The sequence below is a fragment of the Labrus bergylta genome, chromosome 12, assembly GCF_963930695.1.
Source record: "Labrus bergylta chromosome 12, fLabBer1.1, whole genome shotgun sequence".
In the NCBI taxonomy this organism is placed as follows: Eukaryota; Metazoa; Chordata; class Actinopteri; order Labriformes; family Labridae; genus Labrus; species Labrus bergylta.
Window position 1 is genome coordinate 3,975,143 of NC_089206.1, and position 26,644 is coordinate 4,001,786.

General features: G+C 42.8%; 1 protein-coding gene across 2 annotated transcripts in view; it reads left to right on the forward strand.

Moving 5' to 3' along the window:
• The window catches only part of lima1a (LIM domain and actin binding 1a), a 32,162-nt gene that overhangs the window by 2,917 nt on the left and 2,601 nt on the right, over positions 1 to 26,644 (forward strand). The window contains exons 1-10 of one of the 2 annotated variants that reach the window (XM_029281402.2): positions 1,536 to 1,808; positions 4,320 to 4,509; positions 6,911 to 6,956; positions 12,406 to 12,831; positions 21,265 to 21,331; positions 23,356 to 23,450; positions 25,274 to 25,339; positions 25,531 to 25,582; positions 25,942 to 26,009; positions 26,103 to 26,236. In XM_029281402.2, the coding sequence (XP_029137235.2) occupies positions 4,385 to 4,509; positions 6,911 to 6,956; positions 12,406 to 12,831; positions 21,265 to 21,331; positions 23,356 to 23,450; positions 25,274 to 25,339; positions 25,531 to 25,582; positions 25,942 to 26,009; positions 26,103 to 26,236 (1,079 nt within the window). In that variant the 5' untranslated portion in view covers positions 1,536 to 1,808; positions 4,320 to 4,384. Of the gene's footprint in view, positions 1 to 1,535; positions 1,809 to 4,319; positions 4,510 to 6,910; positions 6,957 to 12,405; positions 12,832 to 21,264; positions 21,332 to 23,355; positions 23,451 to 25,273; positions 25,340 to 25,530; positions 25,583 to 25,941; positions 26,010 to 26,102; positions 26,237 to 26,644 lie in introns of those variants that run through there. The other variant, XM_020654897.3, reaches the window with a different exon arrangement.

Genomic DNA, 26,644 nt, shown 5'->3' on the forward strand with positions numbered 1-26,644 from the left:
CTGGCACCCGAGTGAGGAAGGAAACGTGTGTTTAACTTTCACTTAATGTTATTTTATCTGCATCACCTATTTAAAAAGGCCCTATTTTCTTGCTCCCTGCTTTTTGTAGGTGAGGAGGGCAGACGAGTTATCAGAAGCGATTGACACTGATCGTAAAGAACAGCTGTAATACATAAAGCTGTATGCCTGTTGTCTTAAAGTGTAGGAATATTGTGATTGGTGGTGGAATTGGTTGCAATACAAGGGGCTCCAGCTGAAATCTTGCCTAGGGCACCAAGTGGGTCCTGTAAAGGGTGTTTTTTTTTTCTTAAGTTTGTTTTCTTGCTTTTGAAAACAGAACTTTAAAATTCAGTTTTGCACGGCCAGAATCAGCTTTGTTTGTCATCTAAACTCTGTGACCTGAAGTGTAGACTTGACTTAGTCACTATCATCCTTTTATTTGTGTTTTTACCTGAAAGGAGAAACAAGTTTTAGCCCTTAGAGTTTAGTGACGGACGATTTCATTAGAGCCCGACCGATTAATTGGCGAGCAGATAATATCGGCCGATATTATCACATCAAGTGCCCTGATATCACTAGATTTATTCACCAGTTTTTTGTTTCATTGTATTACACCAGCAGTTCTCTTTCACCAGCAGAGGGCGCTATATTGATTATCACAAATATTATCAATCACGTAGTGTTTGATAACTGTTAAAGGGATAAAAGCAATAAATATCTACATCAATCTTTCTCTACAGATCAAACATGGATCAAAGAAATATATCGGCCTTTTCTCTGTATCTGATTTTTTTTTTTCTCTTACTAATATCGATATCGGCCCCAAAAATCCCATATCGTTCTGGCCCTAGTTATTATAGATCAAAATCACCCCGGTTACCCAATTCCGACCCCTAGATACATTTTGTTAAAAATAGGATATACATGGGGGGGGGGGGTGACTTGGGTTTGTGCAGAGGTCTTCTGGGTGGGTGGTCCTGGTTCTAGTCCTGCATCTTTTCCTGTGTGTCGTTCTCCACTCTCTTCCCTCGGGGGGGAAAAGCCCCAAATAAAATCTTGAAAAACTGAATATACTCGAGGAATGTGGACTCTAATTTTGTCGCCCCGTCACTTCCACTACGAGCTCATTAGGGAGGGATCTTTTAATGAACAGGAAGCAGGACTTACAGTCGGATAAAAACGAGTGAATCTTTCCACCTTTTTTTTCCATCCTATTTTCCCACACTTTAGATGTTTACTTCTTTGTCCAAACAAACTTTAAATCTCTTCAGTAAAATCCTAATCCAGTCTCTTTAACCCCCCCCCCCCTCATCTTCTTCTTCTTGGCAGGATTGTGAATGAGTCACATCCTCCAAAGTCTTGACCTTGTGAAAAAAAAGAAAAAAAAGAAGGCAGTTTGCTCAGCTTCCAGGAATCCAGTGTGGGATTCCCCCCTCCCCCTCTCCTCAACCCTCTCCTCCCCACTCCTTCCCCCCTCCATGCTGCTTGTCTGCCATGTTGCTCAACACCGGGCCCTCAGGCTGCTCGTCTCGCATACCTCCATGTTGCTCTGCACTCGCACTGAACCCCGACGGAGCTGCTGATTGGACAGGGGAGGGGAAGAGAGCGTGTACCTGCCAGGTGGAGGTGAATACAGCTTCTTTATTGGCTGGTTAGGAGTGAAATAGAGTATTAGGACTCCTCCTTCTCTCTTTTATCTACTTAAAAAGCACCGGTGGAAACAGCTGAGGAGTAAAAAAGAGAAGGGATTATACGAGTAGTGGACAACACGTTGCCTCAAGGAGTCGAGCAGCTGATTCTAATCACAGGTATGAAGAGTTTGTTTTCTCTTATCTTGACTTGATGTTTTGGGGAAACGGCAGGTTAAGCTGTTTTGGTAACTTGAGCTTCTTTAAAGTTTAAGAGGGAGCATCCATGTTTTCTTATCATCTTTACAAAAACTACAAATCATTCAAATTTGAAGGTGTGCTGTGAACTTCAGGTACGGCTGCTTGTTCTTTGGTCTCTGATCTTTTTGTCTCCATGACAAAGAGACGTTAAAGTCATTTCTGCAAAGTCAGCATCAGTTTACATCAGTGTGTAATCTAAACCCTGTGACCTGAATTGTAGCTTTGACCGAGTTACTGAGAGGAGGAAACTGTAACACTGAGTGTGATGATGATGATGATGATGGGAGTTTCAATAGTAGTGTGTGAGAATGAAACCATTCTTTGTCTGCTTTAAAACAAATTTAATTAAATGTTTGATGTTTTCAGTTGTTAAATTGCAACAGATTTTGAGTTTTTCTCCATTTTTCATAAATTTAAACTACATTTTTGTTCACGTTTTGGGACTTTTATTCAGAAATAGACATTTAAAGACTTGGATGTGTCTGAAATGGAGCACTTTCAGTATTCAGTACGAGTAAATTGTCTGGTATTTATGTCCTAAAACATTGCTTCTCTCTTCGCCTTTGGCTGCTAGTTTAATATTAATTATTTTTACAATGTTTGTATGAACATTTTCAGGAATTTTACGGAGTGTAAAGAATAAATTCAGACAGAAAAACAAAACAGGGCTGACTTTGCAGGACATTATTCTACTTTGCTTCACTTGCACAATATTTCTCAACACAAACATTTACAGGGCGGTTAGCTGTAAAAAAAAAAAACCATTCACTGTCTGGGAACTCTGTTAAAACATGGAAGGTAGACTAATCCAAAAAAAGGCTGCCAGATGCAGAAAAATGTTCAGATTTCCCATCATGCCATACTGGATTGTCTCCATGTGCAGCACAAAGGACAGGTCAGTTAGGTCTCGGCTGCTTGTTTATTTTTCTGTATGTGTACATATGATGGTTGTGTATGCTCCTGTGCATGTGCGTGGTATGGGATGATGCAGGGTCCTTTTTTTGTTTTGTTTTCGAATCCAAATTTTTCATTTGTTTATTTGTGTCTTCTGTGAAGCACATTGCATTTAGATTTGTATGAAATGTGCAACAAGAGTAAAACTGAATGAAATTAGTTTTTTCGTTGGTTTGATGATTTGAGCAAACTTGCTGAATATCTGGACTTTAAATTGGTGAAGGATGTTTTTGGTTTCAGGCTTTAAATGTTCACGGTGGTCCCACTCACTGTTCTTCAAGACGTTACAAACTTTATAGAAAATAACTTTCTTGTTGGGAAAAAAAAAAAGTCATTCATTGTGAAGTTTAAATGTCAGAGTTTTAGAAGTAAGGGCTTTAAATGAAATGTTTTCAAGAAGACATTTTTTTGTTTTTGGCATCTCACATGAGGAAGGAATTTTTATTTTTCCCTTATAAAAAACCACATTAGGAATTGAAAGTTGTTTGCTTGACTTCTAGTAAACTGTGATAAACATTTTTAACTCTAATCGTTTACAGCCTTCAGATGAATTAAGATCAAGCACATTCACTGATATTAATAATCTCCACTTGTAGTTTCACATGAAGATAAAACCTTAAATCATTTTGTTTTATTCAAACCATTCCTGATGTCTAAAAACACAAAGGACACGATGTTAAAGGAATTAACGAGCCAGTCTCTAACTTGACAATAGTCCACCTGCTGAGTGACGTCGGGACCCCGCAGGCTGCTCCGTCATCTCCCCGGCTCGTCCGCCTTTTTATTGTTTGATTCACCCGGAGCGTGTGTAACTCACAGATGACAGTTATTAGTTGTAAGCTGACGATGTTGCTGCAACATGCGCCTGCCTGTCGCTCCGCCTCCGGGCTGTAAAGTTGCAGAAGAGGTGAACAGGTAGAGACATTGCGAGGTGTTGTGAAAGTGTGTCAGTGCGCTACAAAGGAGGAGATTGTTTGCGATGATGGAGCAGTGTGTTGGTTGTCGGCTTGTAGTCGCCCTGGAGGCTTCAGATCGAGTCACAGGGAACAGATGGTCAATGCCTGTGTGACACGCTCTATTGACTTTCTGACTCAGACAGGGAGGCTACTTCATGCTGCCGTGGTGACAGAGTCAAATGTGTGATGTGGCAAAATGTATTGATTTCTAGATGAGGTTTTGCATTGCCAGGTCAGATCTCAAACCTCTGTCTCACTGAGCAAATGACCACAGTAGAGATGGAAGTTAAAAGTTAATCGAGCAGTGTGTAAATGCTCAGGAAAGATGTTTCTCCTCTGCTAAGTTTTGGATCCCCAAAACGTGCAAAGAAGAGGTTGCTGAAAACTTTCTTGCACCAGGACTTGTTGCTGTGTGGCTTTTGTTTTGTTTTCATTTTGGCTCAACCTGCCCTTTCTTTTGTGTGTGTGTGTGTGTGTGTGTGTGTGTGTGTGTGTGTCCTCTCTCCCTGCCTCCCTGCAGAGTTACGGCGTGTGTTTCCTGGCAAAATCGACACCACAGATTGATCGCTCAGACGTGCAGCAAAGATGGCCTCCGTCGCTCCGTTCAGCCGCAGACAGTGGGCGTCCCAATCCCTCAGGGTCACCGCCAAGGAAATGTCCATCGTCACAGCCCGAGGGAAAAACAACGCCATCGCCGAGCGTTTCTCCAAGTGAGTCTAACCTCTCCTCTCCTCTTACTCTCCAGCTTCCTCCTGGAGTTTAATAATTCATCAGCAGCCACTCAGCAGATTATTTGATTCACCCCCCCCCCCCCCCTCCCCTCCCCCGGACGTCTCCTCTGCTCATCAGAAACGAGGTCATAGTCTGCCTTTCAACACTTTCTAACCAGCTGATTCAGCTTCCTCTTTTCTGTAAAAATGTGACTTATCACGCCGTCATGAACTACCAGTTGTTCTGGTTTCGTTCCTGTTAAGGCTCGTACAGATTAAGACTTTTTCTTAGAAGCACTCACACACATCCAGGGCTTCCCCTTTCACATATCAAGTTACTAATGAGTGAGATGGAAGGTTATATGGTTGGATATTTCCTCCTTGTACTTACTCTATCTGACAACTAGGGGTGAGTACTGCCCTGCGTGACAACTTAGACATTTATTGTTTTTCCTCCAAGTGTGAGAAATTGTTACATTTATTTTCAAATCTTAACTTTTTATGAAACACCATTCACCAGATTTCATTCTGACTGATGGTGTGTTTTTTATTTAAAGACTTTATATGGGATTTTTCACACTTAAATGTAGAAATCAAGTATGTCCTCTGAAAATAACTGAGTCATGACTGTCTACAATGGGTGTAACACCCGAGTCCCACTGTCTGTGATGTTTTCAGAGTCCTATCTTCAGTTTGTTTACATCGCCCGGACGGCGGCTGACTCCTCCCATCCTGTATAAAAGTTGTTTAATTGAGGGACTAGAGAAAAGAAGAATAACATACTGTACTCACTGCTTAACTGTGTTTCTAGATCACGCTCAAGACTTGAGCTTGGGAACTATTGATCTAAAATTAAAAACATCCCATCTGTGGAGTTGGAGCCCCCCAGAGTGTCATTGAAAAACTCTGAGCCATAAAAATGTTTCTAGACTTAAAGTTTATAGCTACTGACGTCTCTTTATGACCGACAAAAACAAACCAGACCTCGAGGAAGAGGATGAATTATCGCCATGAAGTCGATGTTACTGCAGCTGAACCGTCCTTTGTGTATATATATTAGTGTTGAGGTTAAAAGTGAGTGTATTTTAGACTGTTAAAAGACAGCAGGATGACATTTCTAGTCAAAACATGACTTATACATGTTCAGGGCAAAGATCAGTAGAGATGAGAGGTAACATTTTGAACACAGGGGGGCGCCATATCTTACAAGAAGGGAAGGTTCCTCACAGCAGCTTTAATTAAGTTTTCCCAATAAATTCATGAACAATAACACGGAAAGGAAAAGAAAACATTGCCACACTCTTTCTTTGATGGTAAAATCTTATTAGGAAAGGACATAAATATTTGGGTTTGGGAGTGAACGGAAAAATGAGAAGGAATCGAGTGGGGTGAGGCTTATTTACTGTGAGCACAACAACGGAAAAGAATCTCTTTGTGTCAGAGTTAACAAGTTGTGAAAGGGGTTTTCAGTGTTTATCCAGCTCTGCATGGGTCTGTAAACCTTTCTGTGTTCTAACCTCTCTCCATTTTTCAAAAGCATCTCCAATATTGATCCTAGTTTGAGCACGTTTCTGCTCGTGGAGCTTATTAGAAACATGCAGAGGCTTTTTAGGTCGGGTACAATCACTTCTATCTGAACCACTTCTCTTGACCGCTTCCATCGCTGCAACACCTGTTGACCTGATAACTGCTCTCATATCTGGCAAACCGAGGGGCGTCCAAAACGGCCGTGTAGGGGGGTCGCCTTAAAAGGTTCTACCTTCTCTGGTCCAAACAAATCCAGAGCATTCAGGAGCAGAATCTAAAGTTAGAAGGAGGACATACTGGCTGCTGCATTGTTGTCAGAGAAGCCAGCACTTCATCATAGCTTGTTTCCTTAATGTCTGATCAGATAGTATTGGACCTTTAATATATTCTATGATGAGAGGAAGTTGTTCTGTAATAATTTAGGTGTTGTAAATGTAACCGTGGAGTTTCATTGGTGCAGTTTGGAAAGTCGTGTTGCTGAGGCCAGCAGCAGTCATGATAAAACTATTCTTGTGGTCTGAGGGTTTTGCTCCTTTTTAGGTCTGAGCTTCCTGTCAGACGGGAGTGTTTTAGAAAATTCTGTGGTCAGAGGTGAAAGACAATAGAGTCTGGGTTTTCTCTAGAGTTAAGAAGCAGAGGTGGTCAAAAGTCCTCTTTGTCACTTCCTGGTCCTCCTCTTGCATGTCCAAACATGGGCTGAATGATCTTTCCATCCAGATTAACTGCTTCACATGAAATCATCTGTTTTTTGGAGCGAGAACATTTCATGTGAATTCCCCTTGGGCGTGTTCAGCAGGATGAGACAGGACCAGCATTTTTGTGATGATAAATAAATGTTCTTCAGTTCACAACTTGTCTCTCTTGTTGTCCTCAGGTACCAGATGGCAGCGGAGGAAGGCAACGCAGAGAAGAAGAAAGCAGTATGTACCAAATTTAATAAGACACACATCTGGTTTGTGCATTCAGCGTTCGATATGCAATTCTACAACATTCAGCAGACGCTTTTATCCAAAGCAACATACATCAGAGAGTAAGAACAACTCGAGCAAGGATCTAGAAAAGAGGAAGCAACTTCAGGAAGTGCAGCTTTATGTCCGCTCAGACACACAGGAAGTGACAAAAGGCAAATTACAACATGGACAGATGTTCTAATCAGCATCAAAACCATCCTAAATATCTCATTGTCATGATCAAACAAAACCATCGTTATCGTCATCAATACTATCATTAAGGTCGTGTGTGTTCATAAAGAGCTGGGTCTTTAGCTTTTACTTAAAGGTGCAAAGGGACTCAAATGGAGTTTGGACGTTTGTTTCACCACTGGGGGGCGACAGAGGAGAAGAGTAGAGTTGGAGACTTTGGGCCATTGGCAGAGCGTAGTGGGACTACAGAGTTTATGTAAGGAGGAGCAGTTTTTGTCGCTGTTTTGTAAGCGAGCATGCGAGCAGTAACTGGGAGCCAGTGTGAGGAGATGAACAGCGGAGTGACATGTGCTCTTTTAGGAAGGTTGAAGACCAGTCGAGCTGCTGCATTTTGGATCATCTGCAGGGGGTTTGATAGTGCCTGTAGGAAGACCTGCCAGTAAGAAGATGTAATGTGATATAACGAGCCTGTACCAGGAGCTGTGTAGCACACTCTGTACAATACTCTGAATTATGAAAGCAGGGATTTAACTTGTTGTGAAGTTTTGTATAGAGCATTGTACCGCTAGTGAAATAACATTCAAGTTAAAGAAAATATTCTGAGGGTCTAATTTTAAATTCTCTCGGGTACATACATGTCTGTTAAGCTTCTCTCTTTTGCTGACCGTGGTTGCACAGCGGTGTTTGAGGCTATGACCTGCTGATGAAACCATTTGCATTTACGGTCTTCTCTGCTGTTACAAACTGGGTGCAGTGTCGACACTTCGGGGAAAGAGAAGTCACACATCAACTCAGCTGTGGTTTTATCAGCTGAAGACAGTAGGCTGAAGTGGTTTGCTGTTTCCTGTGATGTCTGCAAATAAAGAGCTACCTACACCAAAAAGAAAGAGACTGACTACAGATGAAAGACAAGAAATGAATTTGAAGTCCAGAGGAAGGACATCTGTCAAAATCATGAGCAAGGACACTGCAAAGGATCTTTTTTAGCTTGAAATCCCCCCAAAAAACATGCAATAAATGCTACGCTGTGTGAGCTAGGTGGTGCTAACTAACACTACTAAAGGGAGATCTTCACTTTAGGATATGAAGAGGAAATGGTTTGTTTGGTAGCCTGACACGACTCTTTGAACCTCATGTTTAATCATTGACTCGCTTTTTCTTGATAATTCTTGATAGTTCTTGATAATGGGAGATGACTTTTTATGTCGCCGGCTGGAGACTCATCTTTGAGCTACTTCAAACTAGGAACTGATACTGCAAACACTCAGGGTCCACTCCCACTGGTTTTCACATCGATCTTTATCTGACACTTCTTCTGCCTCTGAAGTACAGCTTTTATTTGAATGTAGGGGAGTGTGACGTTCACTCTCAGCCCTGCATTTTGTGGATTATAATTGTTGTTTTAGTGGTAAAGGAAATTAAAGTGTGAAAACTCCAGTAATGTAGCGGTCTTATACTGCTGCACTCACATTGTTTAGAGTTGCTAGCACGTGTGTTTATAGGAATGCAATAAATTAGGCTAAAAAGTCTTTTATTAGAGACATAAATCTTCAGTGAGGCGTCTGTTGTTTAACATTGAGCAGTGTTTCCACTCACACACACACACACACACACACTCGTGCGATAAAAGCAGCGGAGTGGTGTTAGCGTGTGCTGTCATGCTGCAGTGGTAACAGGATGCCTCTGTCCCACCTGATCTGTGTGGGAGGGAGTGTTAGAAAGACTCTGTCTCTGTGCGTCTGTGGGGAGGGTGCAGGGTCAGAACGCTGCTTCAGTCTCAGGTAGGTGTGGTGCTCTTCTTTTTACACAGATCTCGTTTATCTTTGCTTTTTGGTCTACTTAAAATCAAATTGAACAATTCAGAAAGAGGAGCTCTGTAGTGTGTCGGTGCGCTCGGTCTGCATCGCTCAGATTCTGTGACTTTATGGCATGATGTTTACATCTGGACTTACCTTGAAAGTTGTGTTTACACTGTTAAACTTTGACTCTACATGCGGCTTGTTATGCAGAAGTTTGAACTTTCTTGTGGTCGCTCACTTTGCTCTCTCAGCCATGCCAGCATCACGGCTCTGCAGATAGTCGAGTAGGTGTCGTTTTTTTCACTCGGCTGCTTTGGTCGAGGCTTAAATATCTGAACTACCACTGGATGGGTTGCCTTCAAATTTCACACAGAAATGAAAGTCCCCCAGAGGATGATGGATCCTTACAGCTCAACTAATTCTTGTCACTTCCTCTATTGTGCCGTCTTAACATTTACATCTGGATGTCTTGAATTGTTCAGTTCATCCTCAGGTGTTTAATCTTCGTACATATCTTGGTAGTATTTTGTGTATTATGCATTCACTATTATCTACATAATGATGTTAAGATGTCGCGCAAGATTTCTCATATCAAATACAGACACCACATCCGACTGCCTTCTCTGTTTCTTATTTAGTGAGAGGGGTGAAGCTGTCACTCATAGTCCTCTGCAGGTTGTCATACTTCAAATTTAAATTGTGAATATTGAGGCCGAGTGTTGTCTTGATAAGTGGTGAACATGGTGAATGTAAAACCTCCTTAATACCAGGATTGGATTTCTGCACATTTCTAGCATGGTGATGTAGTGTTTAGTTAAATTACAGGCTTATCACACACTGGCTGTTTAGTCTCACCCTGTGCTACTCTCACTGTACATCTGACTGTTTTTTGTTTTTTTCTGTAGTCCACACTGCAGACTACAAGCAGCTACTTTCACTTCAGTGTGCATATAATCGGAGCGTACTTCTTTGTCATAACGTTGCCCTTTTGGACTTTGGATCCTCTTGCAAATACATCTGTCATTGTTCGCAGAGCAGAATTTGAATAAAATCGTTGCCAAGTAGACACTGAACTGTATTTGCCGGCCAACTCTCCTGGTGGTTCAGACGATGTGATGTTTTTTTAGAAAGGGTTTGAATGAACGTCAAGCTGCTTTTTGGGATCCTACATGGGAGATCTTTTTCTGACTTAGTAGTATATAAAGTGTGGTTGTGTTTTGCAGGTTTTCCTGACTTGGTGTCGTTGTAACTCTTTTTAAAATGCTAAATGTTCTGCAGTAGAAAAAGCAAAGTGAGAATGAGGTAAAGGTCTCATTAGGGAATCCCTAAAATAAACATCAAGAAAAAGATCTCAGTCAACACGGCTTATCAGAAGTTTGTTAATCCAGGTTGAGTCTTTGTGAAAACAGTTATTTCGCCCTCTGTTGAAGTTTCCAGCTCTCTCTCTCTCGCTCTCTCTCGCTCGCTCTCTCTCGCTCGCTCTCTCTCTCTCTGTCTCTCTCTCTCTCTCTCTCTACCTTCACCTTTTTTCTCATTTCCTGGTCTTATTTTCCCTCACTGACTGACTGTCTCTGTTTCTGATTTTCTCTCCCCTCCCTCCCTCCCTCTCTGTTTCCTCCCCTCTGTGTTGTTGGGGGTGGGCTTGTTACTTCATGCTGCTCTGATCACTTCTCAAGTCTCTCACATCTGGGACAGCTTGTAGGGTTTTCGGCCGGCCAGACACACACACACACACACACAAACGCACAGCACACAACGCCAACTGGACAGCCGGGTCTTCAGCCTCTTTTCAGGTTTTTAACTCTTTACTTTGGCTGCTTTTTTCCTGACTTTGTTCTAGCTCTGCCTCCTTTCCGTTTTGTCTCCTGCAGATCCAGGTTTCCTGTCGTGCATGCTGAACAGCTCTTTGTCTTTTTTTTGTGCAGTTGTTTCCCGCTCTTGCCTTTTTTCTCCTTGTTTTTTCCGTCTCACCTAGCTGAAAGTTTTCTGGTTTGCTCCCATGTTGTCCTACTTGTGTGTGTTGGTCGGTGATATCTTTGGAATTGTTTAGTTTCATTCAGCAGTCGTCGGGTCGGGTGGCTCGAGTCCAACGCTGATGGAATTCATTGAGCAAACTAAAACCAGATTCACAGAGCGGCTGACATCGCTCAGCGGGAGTCCTCTCTGACGAAGCTGTAGAAAAAGTGAATCATCAGATATAAACTGTGGATGTGTGGTCAGCAGTTTACCTTCTCTGCTTTTGTCTGTACTCAGTCTCAACCCTCAAGTCTTTCTCATGAGCTCATTTATGATCAGCTGTTACGATTTCTTTGTCATGTGTTTGACATCAGACTAGATAAAGAGTCTGAAGTTTTGAGTTGGCAACTTTTTCCTCTAATTTCTTGATTTTCAAACGGTGGTTTCAACTTCTTAAATATGAGAGAATTTAAACTTTTCTTTGTCTTTTCTGACGGTCAAATATACGTTGACTTTTAGAGAAAGTGATCTGAAGACCTTACCTCTTGTTTTAACAAATGTTGTGATGATTGATTCAATTTATCAAACATTTGAAGTTGAATTTACATATTGAAACCTGAAGTATTGAAACCTCTCCATTAGACATTTATAATTATCCAGCTTCCTTATTGAATCAAAGCTACATCTTCATGAAGTTTCTTATTGGCCCTGACCGATATGAGATTCTTGAGGCCGATATTGATATCAGGAAGAGAAAAAAATCAGATACCGATATCGGACATTATCGTTCTTAGATCCTTACATAGAAAGTTGTCGATATTTGTGTTGATCGCTCAAAGACTGTTATCAAACACTGGTGGAAAATATATATAATGGAGACAAGATGGTCATGGCCCGACCAAAATGGATTCTTGGGGCTGATATCGGTATTAGGAAGAGAAAATAATCAGCTAACGATAAATTGGCCGATATCTTTCTTTTGATCCATGTTGGATCTGTAGAGACGAGAGAGAGTTTATCCCTTTAACAGTTATCAAACACTTGTGGAAAAGATATATAATGAATACATGATGATCACTCTAGCGCCCTCTGATGATGAAAGAGAACTGCTAGTGTGATATAATGAAACTCAGATGAAATGCTATTTGACTGATGATAAATCTAGTAATATCTGTGATTAAAATTAGCCCAAGCTGATAGTCACTGGATATGCTAATATCGGCCGTTATTGGCTGGACGTTAAATTGGTCGTGGTCTAGTTTCTGACATCTGTTTGAATATAAATATTTACTACAAGTTATCTTCGTCTTGCAAAAATGTAAATTCATTGCCGATCGTTGACTTCAGATTAATTGCTGAAACTTTTTTTTTTTTTACCATCCCTGTCACCCAGGGGTTAAAGTTCATGTTGTACCCCAGATTTAACTAAATGTTTATAACGGCTGATTTCTGTATTTTTTTTTTCTTGGCAGGTTGCGGAGCCTCTACCCTCCTCGCTGCGCAGCGGGAACCTGAGTGTTTTAAAGAAACGTTGGGAACAACAACAACTCAGAGCTCCACCTAAATCTTTCCCCAGCAGCCCAGCCTCACCTCACACCAACATCACTCAACCAACGGGTCCTAAAGCTACACCGCCATCACACACCCAGAACCATCCTGACACACTCTCTAAAGACCAGGACCCTGAGCAGGAGACACACGCTCATTCTCAGACCAGCTCCAACCAGCTGCAGACGGATCGGCTTGAGGACCTGAGCGACATGGAGGAGAAGCCCAGCAGAGATCCAGAGGAGCAGGAGGGAGCGGCGGCTGCTGAAGTACCCGACTCAGAGAAGCCCAGCGTTCCTCTGAACAGCCTCAAGATGATGTTTGAGAAGGGAGAGAACCTGACTGACAAGGTGAGTCTCTTGCCTTCAGAGAGAGGATTGTACACTCTGACTTTGTGGTTTTGTCCTCAACTCTTGAGCTTCTTCCACCCATGAAGTATCGACAGTTTGTAGATTATTTTCCTGGCCTCCAGGTCCGGATGTTTCCTGGAATTTACTTTCACCTCACAGCAGGAATTTCAACGCCTGTAGGGCTGCACACAAAAAAACGCCATGTCATCGTTATTGCAGTATGAGCATTTTGCAAAAAAACACATTGCAACGTTCGGAATTTGTTGCAATAAGTACATTTGTTTTCACAGCAAAAATAAACATGTTGTCTGTCATGGCGGCCGCCGTGACACAACACCCCATTAAAACTCTAAAATGAAGGATTTCTCTGGCTTTAATCACTGTTGGAAATATTTGAGGTAATGTAAGTACTCGACAAAGAAAAAGTAAAACATAGGTTTAGTCCAGTTTTTTTATTAAATTAGATATTTCAGTGTAAACATTTAACATATTACATCTTCATATTAAACCACACTACTGCTGATAAACATTCAAAGGAGAACTTTTCTTTGTCCAATGTTCATTAAACAGGATCAAATGCTTTTATTGGGACTGATCAGGCATTTGTTTTTTCTTTTAACGTGCCCGACCTCAGCTCCTCCAACTCGCACCAGAGAGCCTGAAGTTAACGAGGTGTGAGTTAACAGTCTGAAGAGTCTGAAACAGAACAAGATCACAATTAGTTTCAGTTTTCAGTTTAAAAAAACACGTCGGCTTCTTCTCCGAGAGGTCAGAACCCTGCAGTGCTGGCATGCTGCGAATCACATGGTGCAGCTTCACTTCACCGTCCTTCACCTCCACACACACACACACACACACACACACACACACACACACACACACACACACACACTCAGCTGACTTGCACATCCTCTCTAAAGGCATCAGTAACTCGAGCCCGTGTTTAACGCTCCTGCAGGCAGCTAATTGTTTCTTGTTGGGTTATAAAAGTCGAGTCCTTTTAACGTCATGCATCCCCCTCGAGGCGTGTAAAATGTAAAGCGCTCACACTCGAGGTGTGGCACGTTAACAACGGGCACGCTGTGTTTCTCCACAACACAGCGTGTCATTTATGACAGGAAGAGAACATTACAAGCTATTTTCTGAGGCTTCAAGTATCGGGCTGATCTTTCATTATTCAGCGGGTTTAGATCGATCGACAACATGCAAAACGCATTTGAGTCAGCATGACTAAGTCCTATTTCAAATCGGTCTCTTTCAAGCTTTAGCTGCTTCAAACTGTGAATAACTGCAGTTGTCACTTTATTTGTATTAACAATGGATGATCACAAGACTGCTTCGATCTGAAACGGCTCATTAGTTGTGACCAAACCTCACAAGAAGACACGTTGTTGTGATGTTTTTATGGCATGAAGTTAATTCATTAGGTTTTCCCACAACTTGATTTGAAGGTTTCCTTTCTTCACTCTCAAAGATTTTTTTGAGGCTCGAGCAGTCAGATCTTTTTTTGTGTGTGTGTGTGAAAGTTCACTGTTCGTTCACTGTTCATTCACTTTAATCACAACTCTCATCACCACTCAGACAGTTCCATTAAAAAGCTTCTTGATGATTGGGTGATTGGGATCAACACTCAGCTATTGTTGTTGTGATTCGATTTAAAGATCCTTTGCATCCATCAAAAAGTTGAAGGTAAACATTAACATGCATTAATTGGCAGCGTTTTGTTACTAGACCTTCACTTGAGGCTTTTCCTGATGCAGGTCTAGTATATAAACGTTGCCTATAACTGTATGTTTGCGAGTAAGACTGTGAGTTTACTTAAGTCGATTAGAATGATTTCTCAGCAAGTGTGTGCTAACAAGTTTTCCATATGATCTTTAACAGTTGTAAATGTTGTTTTCAGCTTCCCCTAAGCGGCTTGAACTTGCACTTTTCAGTCAGATATTCTTCTAATTGTACTCCCCTAAGGAGGGTAAAGACAAGAGAGAAGTAAAAGTAAACCCTCTGGACTCTCTTCATCCTGCTTCTGAGATTCTGCCTGACCTAAACGCTGCGAGCAACAGACAGCAGGAGGCTCATTAGAGAAGTTTAGTGAGCAGATAACAGCTCCACTCTCCTCGTTCAGAGCCAGCTCCCGAGGCGAGCCACTCCTTGAATACTTTCTGCTCATCCATTACTTTACATGTTTTTATCTTATGAGCTACAACATGTTTTTTTTGTCCTCTTGTCAAGTCTGTGAGATGAACAGGCTCGAACATTTCCCCTCAAGTTATTTGTTTTTTTTAGATAAGGATGATGTTATTCTTCAGCTTTCTGACTATCAACAAGTCTTTTGCAAGAGCAGAAACTTTTAATTTCTTTGAGTCCTAAAGACAGTTTTTAGTACTGAAGATGTCAGATTTGAGTGTTTTTGTCCCCCAAGATTTTTACAAAGATGCATCAATTTCTTAAAGGTCACATCATCTCCTCCTCCTCAACCAGTTTAAATAATTCTCAGAGCTCCTTAAAACATGTGTGTGAAGTTTCTTGTTCTAAATCCACTCTGATCCTGTATTTGATCATGTCTATAAACCCCTCTATTTCAGCCCTGCTCAGAACAGGCTGTTTCTGTGTCTGTACCTTTAAATATGTAAATGAGCTGTGTCTGACCACACCCCCTCTCTGGAAATGGGTGTGGTTCCAGCTTTCTCACTCCATGTCCTATTGTTTACGGTGAGAAGGCAGACTCAGAGGGCAGAACAAACACCTAGCTGTGGGAGTGTCACCCACCTGGGGGAGGGGCTACTGCCCTTTGTGATGTCAGGAAGGGAAAATCTCCAAACAGCCTGTTTGAGCACACAGTTTCTGAAAAGGGGAGCAGGCAGAAGATGGAGAGGATGGACTTTTCTCATATTTGTAGACGGAAGAGGGACACATATTAGTGTTACAGAAACATGAGATATATTGGGGTTTAGATAACTGATACACTTTGTAAATGGTCATATTTGTTTATAATAAGAAAAATGCAGAAAACCCAGACTTATCCTCTGAACCTGGGAAAGCATTTGTTGAGATTGTATCACGTTCATTTCTGAAAAAATTGACCTGCTGTCAAAAAAAAACAAATCCAACAAAGACTCAGTTTCTCTGCTGCTCCGACCTCCTGTGAGCCTTGGAGAAGTTCAATCAGGGAGGGGTAAGGGGATTTTTTTCATTATGAGTCTAATTATCGTGTTGCACATTTTATCTTACCAAAAGTGGAAAGGACAAATTGTGTAGTGAAATCCTCGAGGAGTAATACAGGATCTGTACAGTAGACGCAGAGTTGAGTGGTTTTGTACAATAGGGTCCTCTGTATGTTCAGAGGGCCGGGGGTCCCTCTGCTTCTCTTTGTTGAGCTGCACAGAGCGGGAATGATGTCACGGTGCAGGCTGGCTGGCGGGCTCATGACTGCAGACAGCTGATCTGCACTTAGAGCCTCTTCAGACTGTCTCCCCCTAAAGCCATCAAAGCCCCCCGGCCTCCCCTCCCACCTCATCAATCAGCCCTGTTGTCCACTTCTTCTCCGCTCCTCAGCTCTCAGTCCATCTTTTTCCTGTTTCCTCTCAGCACTCCCTCCTCCTCCTCCTCCTCCTCATTCTTCTGCATATCTCCAAAGACCTCAACCTCCACTTTCTGTAAGCCTTGCTAGCGGTGTATCTCAAGGGGACGGCATAGTCAGTGTTTAAAGGCTTTATATACACCAGCATGAAACCAAAACATCTCACGCTGCATTGTTGTGTTAGCATGCTAATGCTAGCGATCTTTATTATGCTGGTATCTTCACACTGCATGTAAATTTACCTGAAATGAGCGTGATCTAGAAACACAGTTAAGCAGTGAGTACAGTATGTTATTCTTCTTTTCTCTAGTCCCTCAATTAAACAACTTTTATACACGAGGGGAGGAGTCAGCCGGCCGTCCCGGCGACGTAAACAAACTGAAGATAGGACTCTGAAAACATCACAGACAGTGGGACTCGGGTGTTACACCCATTGTAGACAGTCATGACTCACAGAGTTATTTTCAGAGGATATACTTGATTTCTATTATATTGAAGTGTGAAAAATCACATAAAGACTTTAAGTCCGTCCACAACATGGGGTCAGACTGAAATGTCTCAAAATGGTTGTTTTGCTTTGGTTATCTTCTGACTCCATCTGAACCAAGACCATGAAAACCCATGTGTGACACTCTGGGAAATCTTTGGCTGTGGACTCCAGCGTGTTCTAGGTCTACCCGGGGTCCTGGCGACCATGATGTATCCTAATCAGAAGCCTGAACCACCTCAACTTGCTCTTTTCAACGCCAAGTAGTAGCAGCTCTCCTCAGAGCTCCCTCCAGATGTCTGAGCCCCTCACCCTCATCTCTGAAGACGGAGCCCAGCCAGCCTTCAGAGGAAACTCATTTCAGCTACCTGATCACTACCAAATAACAACCCACAGCTCATGAGCATGAGTGAGGGTTTGAACATAGGTTGACTGGTGAAACTAAAACTGTTTGAAATCTGGAGATCTCTCCTCTCTTCTATTATTTAGTGCAGCTGTGCCCCGAGTACGTTCTCAAAGGGCTGCTACTGTAACACAGCTGCAAACTGGAGCAGCAGCAAGGAGTTAATTCAACAGAAAATGAATGACTTCTTTTAATTGTCTGGGTATGTTTCAGGCAGAAATGAGAGAATACGTTTTTGTTTGTGATAAGGAGAATTTCTTCTTTTCTAAGATTAAATTAAATCTTGGATTTTGTACCAAAAAAACAATCCGCTTTGACTTTTAGAAACCTGGAGGTTTTTAAGATTTCTTCATACTTAACAATACATTTATTAACCTAGAACACTATGGACATTATTCTGTTTAAATAGTCTTTAGTTTCAGTCTATTTATTGCATGTCTGCCCATAGCCCCCCCCCTCAATTAAGCCCCCCTCTCAGGGCTGGGCAAAGCATGAAGTCATCAAGCGCTGAAATGAATTTACCCCCCTGACATCCTTTCCCGGCAAACCCCTCCCTCCAACACACTCAACACACCCCAGCCCTGCACAGCCAAATCTTTACTGACCCCCCCCCCCCCATCTCTCCCTCCTTTCCTCCTAACTCCCCCCTACCCCACCCTCCACCCGTACACCAGCTGCTGCACCACTCCCCTCCTGTCCCACCCTGTACGCCCCCGCCGCTTTATTCTGAAGCTGTGTGGAGCGTGACACCGTAAAAAAGAACAAAACAAACTGCACACGCACAGATGGATATATGAAGAGGAGGGGAGGGGGGGGTCACACCATGGCACACTTTGCCTCCCCCCTCCTCCTGCCGTCATCCCCACCTTCTTCCGGCCGCACCCCCTTTTTTTTGAACACCTGCTCCCTGTCGCCTGTGTTCCTCCTCCTCCTCCCTTAAACCCTCTCCAGAGGCTCTCCCTCGTCTCCCCCGCTCAGAAGCCAGATCCGTCTGAAGCGCTCTCCTCTGCTGGATTCATTCACTCGCTCTCCCCGGACTTCCTTCACCTCCTTCTTTCTGCTCACTCTTCCGTTCCCCCTGTGGCTTTTTTTGTCCCCTTTTTTTTCCTGCACAAGAGGTAACTGTGGCGCTTCATTCATGTTGGTTTCTCTTGCTTTTCTTTGTTTAGCCTCTGAACAGGCGGTGGTTTCATCGCCCTCACACAGACGGGTCTACTTTTACTTTCTCAGTGTGATTCCATGTTTCTGACTTCTCTGTCGGAGCGGCTGAAAGAGGCCTTTCAGACGACTCGGCTGTAATAATAAAAACAGCTTCTCAAAGGCCGCTTCACAGGCTAACTTTATCAGAAGCTCCTTTCAACTTTGCCGGCTCACTTTGAGCAGCAGCGTCTTTATCACGCTATTAACTCGACCTGTTAGATATATTCCCTGTCTTTTCTTTGTTTTGGGGGGGGGGGGGGGGGGGTTATCATGTTTTGTAAACTGTGTGTTTGCATGTGCGTGAGGTGTGTTCAGGGACATGGGTGGAGTCAACGTGGGGGAGATGCACAAGTCAGCCTGGCGTCTGTCTCAAAGAGAGCTATAATAGTATCAGGATTAGCAGCAGATTCTTTGTCTGATCCAGCTTCCTGAGACCTCGTTTGGACCGGCTGCTTGTTTACATCCCCCTGCATGTTTACCCCCTCCCTCCCTCCCTCTCTCCTCATGTACAGACACACACACACACATACATGTTAAAAAACCAGACTCAGACACCCCCTCCTCTTCAAAAGCTGCACCCTCGGTCTCTGGAAGATAATCCACCCAGGGGGATAAAAGCGTCATTATGATGGTGCTGGTTTCTTTTGTCTCTATGAAGCCAGACACGAGCTGAAGAAGACTCTCATTCATGTGTGTTCCTGCGCACAGTTTGGACTCACAGTGGGTGTGTGTGCCATCTTATGTGATATTTATTATTTATGATCGCACGCTGACTCAGACTGTCAGATTTGAAGATTGACCCTCACATGACATCATCATCTCTGATAGTTGGACTCCACCTTAAAGGGAGAATGTTTAGCTCGGGGTTTTAACATATAAAGAAATCATTTGGTTTACGGTTCCTTTTAATCAATATTTTCATATTGAAGGATCAGATGACACTCAGCTATTTGATGATTCCACCCCCATGCACAGTAAGTGCAACAATCTGTGGGGTGGATTATTTTAATCGGTTTGAAACTGAAATCATTAACGTCTCTGTTTACATTTAGCAAACACTCTACACTTTCTGTGGCAGTTTTACGTTACTTATACTGACCTGTGTTAACATGCTGATATTGTGACTCTGCCTCCATCAGCCCTGATTCCATGACTCCTTCTGAAGACGTCATTAAATATGTAATAATGTCTTAATCCCTTTTTTTTTTTTTTAAATCACAATGTTCTTCAACTTCGTTTTTTAAGAATTATTTATAACCCACTTTATTGGAAAAACCGCTGAAGAGAGACAGGAAGTGTTGGGAGGAGAGAGAGGGGGGGAGGGGTGACATGAAGCAAAGGGCAGAGGTCGGATACGAACCCACGGCTGCTTTAGATGAGGACTACAGCCTCTGTACATGGGGTGTGAAATGTAACCACTAGGCTACAGGCGCCCCAGAGAGCATTTTTGTAGCTATTTGATCTGCACATTTCTGTTAATGAAGAAGTCATTTTTGTGCATTTTTTATTGGAGAGATAGGACAGTGGACAGTTTGAAATTAGAGAGAGAGAGTGGGGAAAAACATGCGGGGAAGGAGAAACAGGCTGGAATCGAACCCGGGCCGCCCGCCTGGAGGACCACAGCTTCCTGTGCCTCATGAAGTAGCATGTTTTTGTTCAGTCAGTGAGCTCTTTAAAGGGCTTTAAAGGTTCTTCATGGTTTTTGTTGACAAAAAGAACGATGTGGAATATCCACAGACGTTAAAACTGTCCGTCCCTAACAACACAGCGCTGCAGCGTGATGACGTGTTTGAGCCTTTTAACGAGAAGGACTCTGAGTCAGCATCGTCTGATGAGCACCCACTTGTCTGAAGTACGCTCCTTGTTTGTTTTTGTTTCTTGTGAAATCGCTTCCATCTTTTTTTCCTGCTGAAGCTTGCAGAGGCTCCGCGCGCAGCTTCAGGTGAAGCTCCAAAGAAATGTCTCACAGTCGAGATGTGACCTGTTGTGTAATCTGTAGATTGAATCGATGTGAGGGGAGCCGTGCTCGTCCTCACGTTTGAGGCAGCAGCTTGTTGTGAGTTTTTACTGCCTCAGGAGAGTTTAGACTTGTCGGTTAATGTCAAATCAACAAAATGGATTTGAGTGTTGAAGCTGTTTTTTTTTCTTGTAGAGATTTGATGACAGCAAAGACGTTTTTACTAAGAGACTGTGAGATACACGACCTGTTACACACACAAAGTCCTTAAAGGAAGATTTTTAAAAGAGATCCTGATTCAAAGCTCATATTTTTGAAAGTTTTCAATTAGCTAAAAATAAAATCTGAACTTAAAACCCTGGAAAAAAAAAAAAAAAAAGATTAGTTGTGTTTTCTCTGGCGGCTGTGGACAGACAGGTTGTCCGTCTGATGCTACGTCTCTCTGAGCTCATAAGGGGATTAAAGTGGCGTTGGCTGGACACACACACACACACACACACACACACACACACACAGCTCTTTACCTCTCTGATATCGCTCTCGTCTTTGTGTTTCTCGCCATACTTTGATCTTCCTGATGGACACTGTTGCTTCCAATCTTTTGGCTCCACCAGCTGACACATGTGAGCATCAGATGGCTGTGTGTGTCTGTGTGTGTGTGTGTGTGTGTGTGTGCTGTCATTGAGGTCACGTCCAAGCTGGTTGGTTTCACGTCCTTTTGACATCTGTTTCTGTGTGTCTGTTTCTGTGTGTGTGTGTGTTTGTGTCTTCACCTCTGACTGTGTGTGTGTTTGTTCTCTCTCCAGGTGTCCAGAGAGCAGATCAATAGAGGAAGCAGTGGAACTCCTTCCAACATGGACCAGCTACTAGGAGGTCAGTATTTCTTTCTATTTGTTCCATGTTGTTGCCTTTTTATTCAGTGGAGGGAAAGTGAAGAACGGTGTGGAACAGAAGTCATTAAAAACCTCCTCAGGTGAACTCACACCAGGATCAGATACAGCTATTAGCTATTAAGAGACGTTCTGACTCTATCCACTCTCTTGTCTCTCCAACAAAGGCACAAAAAGCGAGAAAATTTAGTACAAATAAGGTCCAGCCAAGGACACCTCGTGCCTTATTTACAATTCACTTAGCAGACTCTTTTATCCAAAGCGACGTACATCAGAGAGTAAGAACAACACAAGCAAGGATCTAGAAAAAAGGGAACAATGTCAGTAAGAGCAAACGATCAGCTTTGAGTCTGATTGGACACACAGGTGCTGACAGGAAGTGACCAGAGGCAAAGCACAACATTGAGGGCAGTTCTTGAGAGCTCTAATCAGTATAGAAACCATCTTATAAGTCGTCGTTATCAAACAAAAACCATCGTCATTACCATCATCATCATCAATAATATGGAGACCATCATCATTAAGTTAGTAGGTATTCATGAAAGAGCTGGGTCTTTAGCTTTTTCTTAAAGGTGCAGAGGGACTCTGCAGATTGAATGGAGTTTGGAAGTTCATTCCACCACCGGGGGGCGTATTAATAACCGGGGGTTATTTGCCTGCATTGAAACGTTTGACAGTATATCACCATCTGTGATGACGGGACTCGCTCATGCAGAAGTATCTTATAAATGTTTTCTGATGAGTTTCCTCCCTTCAGAGTTCAGTGAACAGTAAATAAAGAAGCGAGCGTTCTTATCAGACGCTCGGCACGACTGCAAAGAGCCGTCGGTCCATGTAGTGCTACAAACTGTTTCAGCTCGGTTCGTCTCCACCTTCACTTTAACGGCAAGCTAGCAACAAAACTCAAGCATCAAACGGTTACCATGGCAGCTATAAGTGAGAGGAGGAAACATTTACTATTACAGCTGACTGAAAACATGAGGAGTAACATGAGGTATCAATGAAAGGCTGCAGACGCTCACCAACCTGTCGGCACGACGACTGGATTGGAAGATGTCGGCTTTCACTGTTAGCATGTGTTGCTTAAATTGATGTCAGCAACGTATGATAATGTGTGAACGAGTGAAGGAGGACCAGGTTTTACAGAATCAGTTTTTACCCTTAAAGTCAGACAGCTTTAGTAGATTCTAATTTACGACGACAATGTAAAAAGTTACTCTCAAGCTGTTTTAATTAAATCAGCATTTGATGATTAAGAATCAAATATGTTCCCACATTGTCTTAATGTATCTCGGGTTCCTCTTTCAGATCTTTCTGGAATAATGAAGAGCAAAGTTGAGGAGGAGAAATGTGAACCTTAACACTTAATTTTAGCTTTCTCCAATAAGTTCATAAATCCTTTGAATCTTTTGAGATATTTGATCTTCAGCTTCTTTAAACAAGTCAAAAGAGCAGGTGTTGTTCTTGTCACTATTGTTCTCCGGGACGTTTCAATCGGCCGCAGACATGCCGTGGCCTCTTCCTGGGGATGGATTACATCCTTCCCAGAAGTGAAGTCTCCGAGCGGTGAGGACGCAGGCGGCCGCCGAGCCGCTGTGATCAGCAGACAGGAAGAGACAAACGCTTGTTTTCCCTCCAACACTGCACACGACTCCCTGACCTCGTGTTCCTGTTCCTCAGCCTGCATGACTAACCGGCACATTCTGCACTCGACATGAACCGGGAAGATTTGGTGGGTGGGTGGGTGGGGAGGGGGGGAGAAGTTGCCATCAGGAATACTTGCCTCGTAAAGGAGATTCCTCCAAACTTTTCCAAAAACAGTAAACCACATTTTTTATTTTTTTACCAGCTGAAACAAATTTGCAAAAAAACAGAAAACAAAATGTGACAGCTTGACAGAACAAACGACTGAGTGATGATCTGTGATGGAGGTTTAGCTGTAACAGTTTGATGCATGGTGGACTTCCCTCTCATCTTCTCTGCTTTGTGTGTCTCTGTGGAAACCAGATGGAAGTCTTGCCGAGTCCACTCCTCTCCGGGACAGGATGGCTCTCTACCAGGCCGCCATCTCCAAACAGGATGTCACTCCCACCGCCGTCAATGTGAGTGAACCTGTCAATCATCCTCTGAAACAAATCTTTACTGCAGAAGTCCAGTTGTAACCTGATGAAAAATGCTCTGGACGTCTAGTAGAGTTAAAATCTGACTTTAAACAAACATGTAGTAAATCCCCAAGAAACACGAGTGGATTAGGTTTGCCGTATTTGAACCAGCGTTTCCTCTAAATTCATGTTTTTAGCTTTTTAAAACCTTTTTTTACCTGATGTAACTTTTTGTATTTTCTTGGTTAGGGTGAAGGTTGAGTTTACCGATCTGCCTTGAGTGTTGAAGATCTAGTGTTTAAGATCAGCGCTGTATTTCTGCATAAAGGAAACCTCCAATAAGCGTGGTTAGCATCACTCGAGCCAATCAGCAGCCGGTCACGCACGGCCCCCCCCGACCTCTACCTCGGCCGACTTCTCCTCCCTCCTTCATGTCGAGAGGAACTCAAAGTTAATCATGAATGATTTAAAAACGAGCCTCCCTGATTGAGGCTGACTCATCCTTCCTCAGCAGGTGATCCGGATTTCACCGTGCTGCTATTTTTACAGACTCGTTAGAGAGTCCTTTTCCCTGGAAATGTGCGGCCATGACTCTGAGTGGGCGGAGCTTGAGGGGGTGTATTTGTTTGGAAGTAGAGTTTAAATATCAACAACATAACTTTTAAAAACTCTTTCCTCTTGACTCTTTGGCTTCAGGAGGGACAGCGCCTTTAGCTTAGCTTAGCGTTAGCTGCCTCTAATGTGAGCTCAGCTGATCTGTGGCTGGTTAGATCATTTGGCTCCCGTTAAACAATGAACCTTAAAGGAATCCTCACCTTACATACCTCAACCTGACCCTGTAGAGGTCTAAATGAGGATGTTTCACAGGCAGTAGGTGTGTCCTGGTGTCTCCTGTAAGGACCTGAGCTCACAAGCTGATACAGGTCTAAAGGGGAATCAGGTACAAGACTTGAAAACACTAAGGAAGCAGTCAGCTAGACCCCAAAACATTTCAAAATAAAAGCATGATCTTATGGAAAATGTTTGTGTTGCACAGGTAAAAGATGAGACTTGATTTAGGCTGATATCGGAGCGTGCTGTGAGAAACGTTTAAAGTTAAGACTTGAGCAGCTAAATCCACTTTGACCGACATAAAACTCTGTGACTTCATTACGTATCTGTAATGTATTTTTGTTTCAAAGTGGCTTTTGAGACTTGAAATGATTCAGAGTTTTTGAGGTTGAACCAAGAGAAGAAGGAGAATGTATCTAAAGTCTGATCCGTGATCCTGCATTACAAACTCAAGCTGTAGTTTTTTTTTCCCCGTGTGCTCTTTTATCAGGCGGGGAGGAGGTTTAACAAATCACATTATTGAGTTGCATCACAGGAATTAAGAATCCCCGAGGAACAAGGGGACTAAAAAAATCTGATAAGTCAGTCAGAGAGTCAAACTGTGGAGGCAGGAATAGATCCTGTTTTTTAATCTGTTGCTTGTGAGTCCTCGGCCATTTTGGTTTCTCACCTCCAAACAGTTGAAGTTGATACTTTTGATTCCTGATATTTGACTTCTCCCCCTGACCTGTTGGTCCCTGTGTTTCCTGAGGTTTCTGGGACATTAAACACACCACTTCTCAGTCTTGTTCCTATAAATGCGAGCAGACTTTGTTGCCCTGTAGTCAAATCAAGTCACTCAAACTGACTCTGGACTGGAGATGACAAAGAGGCAAAAAAACCTGCAGCTAAGACAGCCAAAGAATGAGCAGTGAAAGAAGGTGAAGGTCATTTATGGAGAAGTGTTTTGGTGTTTTATCACTGACCTTGTCTCTTTTTTTTCGGCCTCTCAGAACGATCAGCTGGACGGATTCTGCGGGAAGCAGAAGGAGAATGTTCCTCCGTGCTCTCTGGACCTGGTGAGGATGTTAAATGATTCAAATCTGAAGGCAGTGAAAGTTTATGATATTTAAGTGATGGATAACTTTGACGCATGGATAATTTCCAAAGCCGTCACAGTCACGCCTTTTTGACATTTTGTGATTTATAAGAAATAAAAAGAAATCAGGACCGTTTCATGTTCTCTTACATCCTGGTTTTCTTATTCCAGAGTCTGGATTCAGAACCAAACAGCAGGAAAGTTTTCACAGCAGAGAGCAACGGTAAGTTTCTTCAATCTTATTTTGACTCCAGAAGATTTCTTCAAAAAACGTTGTTTAACTAGAACTTTGCAAGTTGAATGAACGAGGAAGTCAAGTCATTTAAAATAGAAAATGATGGACGGAGAGAGCAGCCAATGAGATACTTCAGAAATGCAGAAATCTACATGCATGTGTATTTGTAATCATGTATCCTCGACATAAAGTTCATTTTACATGGTTTGACTTTTCCTCTCTTAAAGCAGGAAGTCATGTTCACTTCCTCTCAAACTTTCAGTCTGGACTCTGAGCATTTACCTCCATCTAGTGGTCAGAAGTCGTCACTACAGTTTTCTCACACTCCTCTTTTTGTGCTTCAACAGGCTCTGCTTCGGGCACCCCTACATCGTCCAATCAGAGGGACTCCTCTCAGGCCAAGACGACCCCCAAAGTGAGTCCTCACCTGAAACCCCTTCACGTACCACAAAGACACACATTGGTCTGAAAAGTTTAAATTAATTAAATTTTCTGTGTTTGTGTTCAGAGCTTCCGTCCGCCGGCGAGGGAGACGTGCGTGTCCTGTCAGAAAACGGTTTATCCTCTGGAGAGGCTCGTGGCCAATCAGCACGTTTACCACTCCTCCTGTTTCCGCTGCTCGCACTGCAACAACAAACTGAGGTGAGGACCGCACACACACATGATGACTGCTTAAAGAACTCTGGGGAAGGATTGTGTTCACATATTCTGTTCACTGAGAACACAGCAGGACACGTAAATTCATCCAAAGTCAAAAAAACATTTCACACCAACTGAGCTCTAATATCTCAACACAGAATATCTTTGGAAAATAATATCATGCTAATTTCATTAATCAAGCACCCTAGCAATGCTCTTGACAGCTATAAAAGCTGCAACATGCTGGGGGGCTGATGGTGGGTATGTGAAGAGGCTGTGGTCCTTGAAGTTGGCGCAGGGTTCAGGGTCTTGCCTGTGGCTCCTTTCCCAAATGTTCACTCTCTCTCTGTGAGTTCTGACTCTGTCCACTTTCCTGTCTCTCCAGTAACGGCATGAAAAGGCCAAAAATAA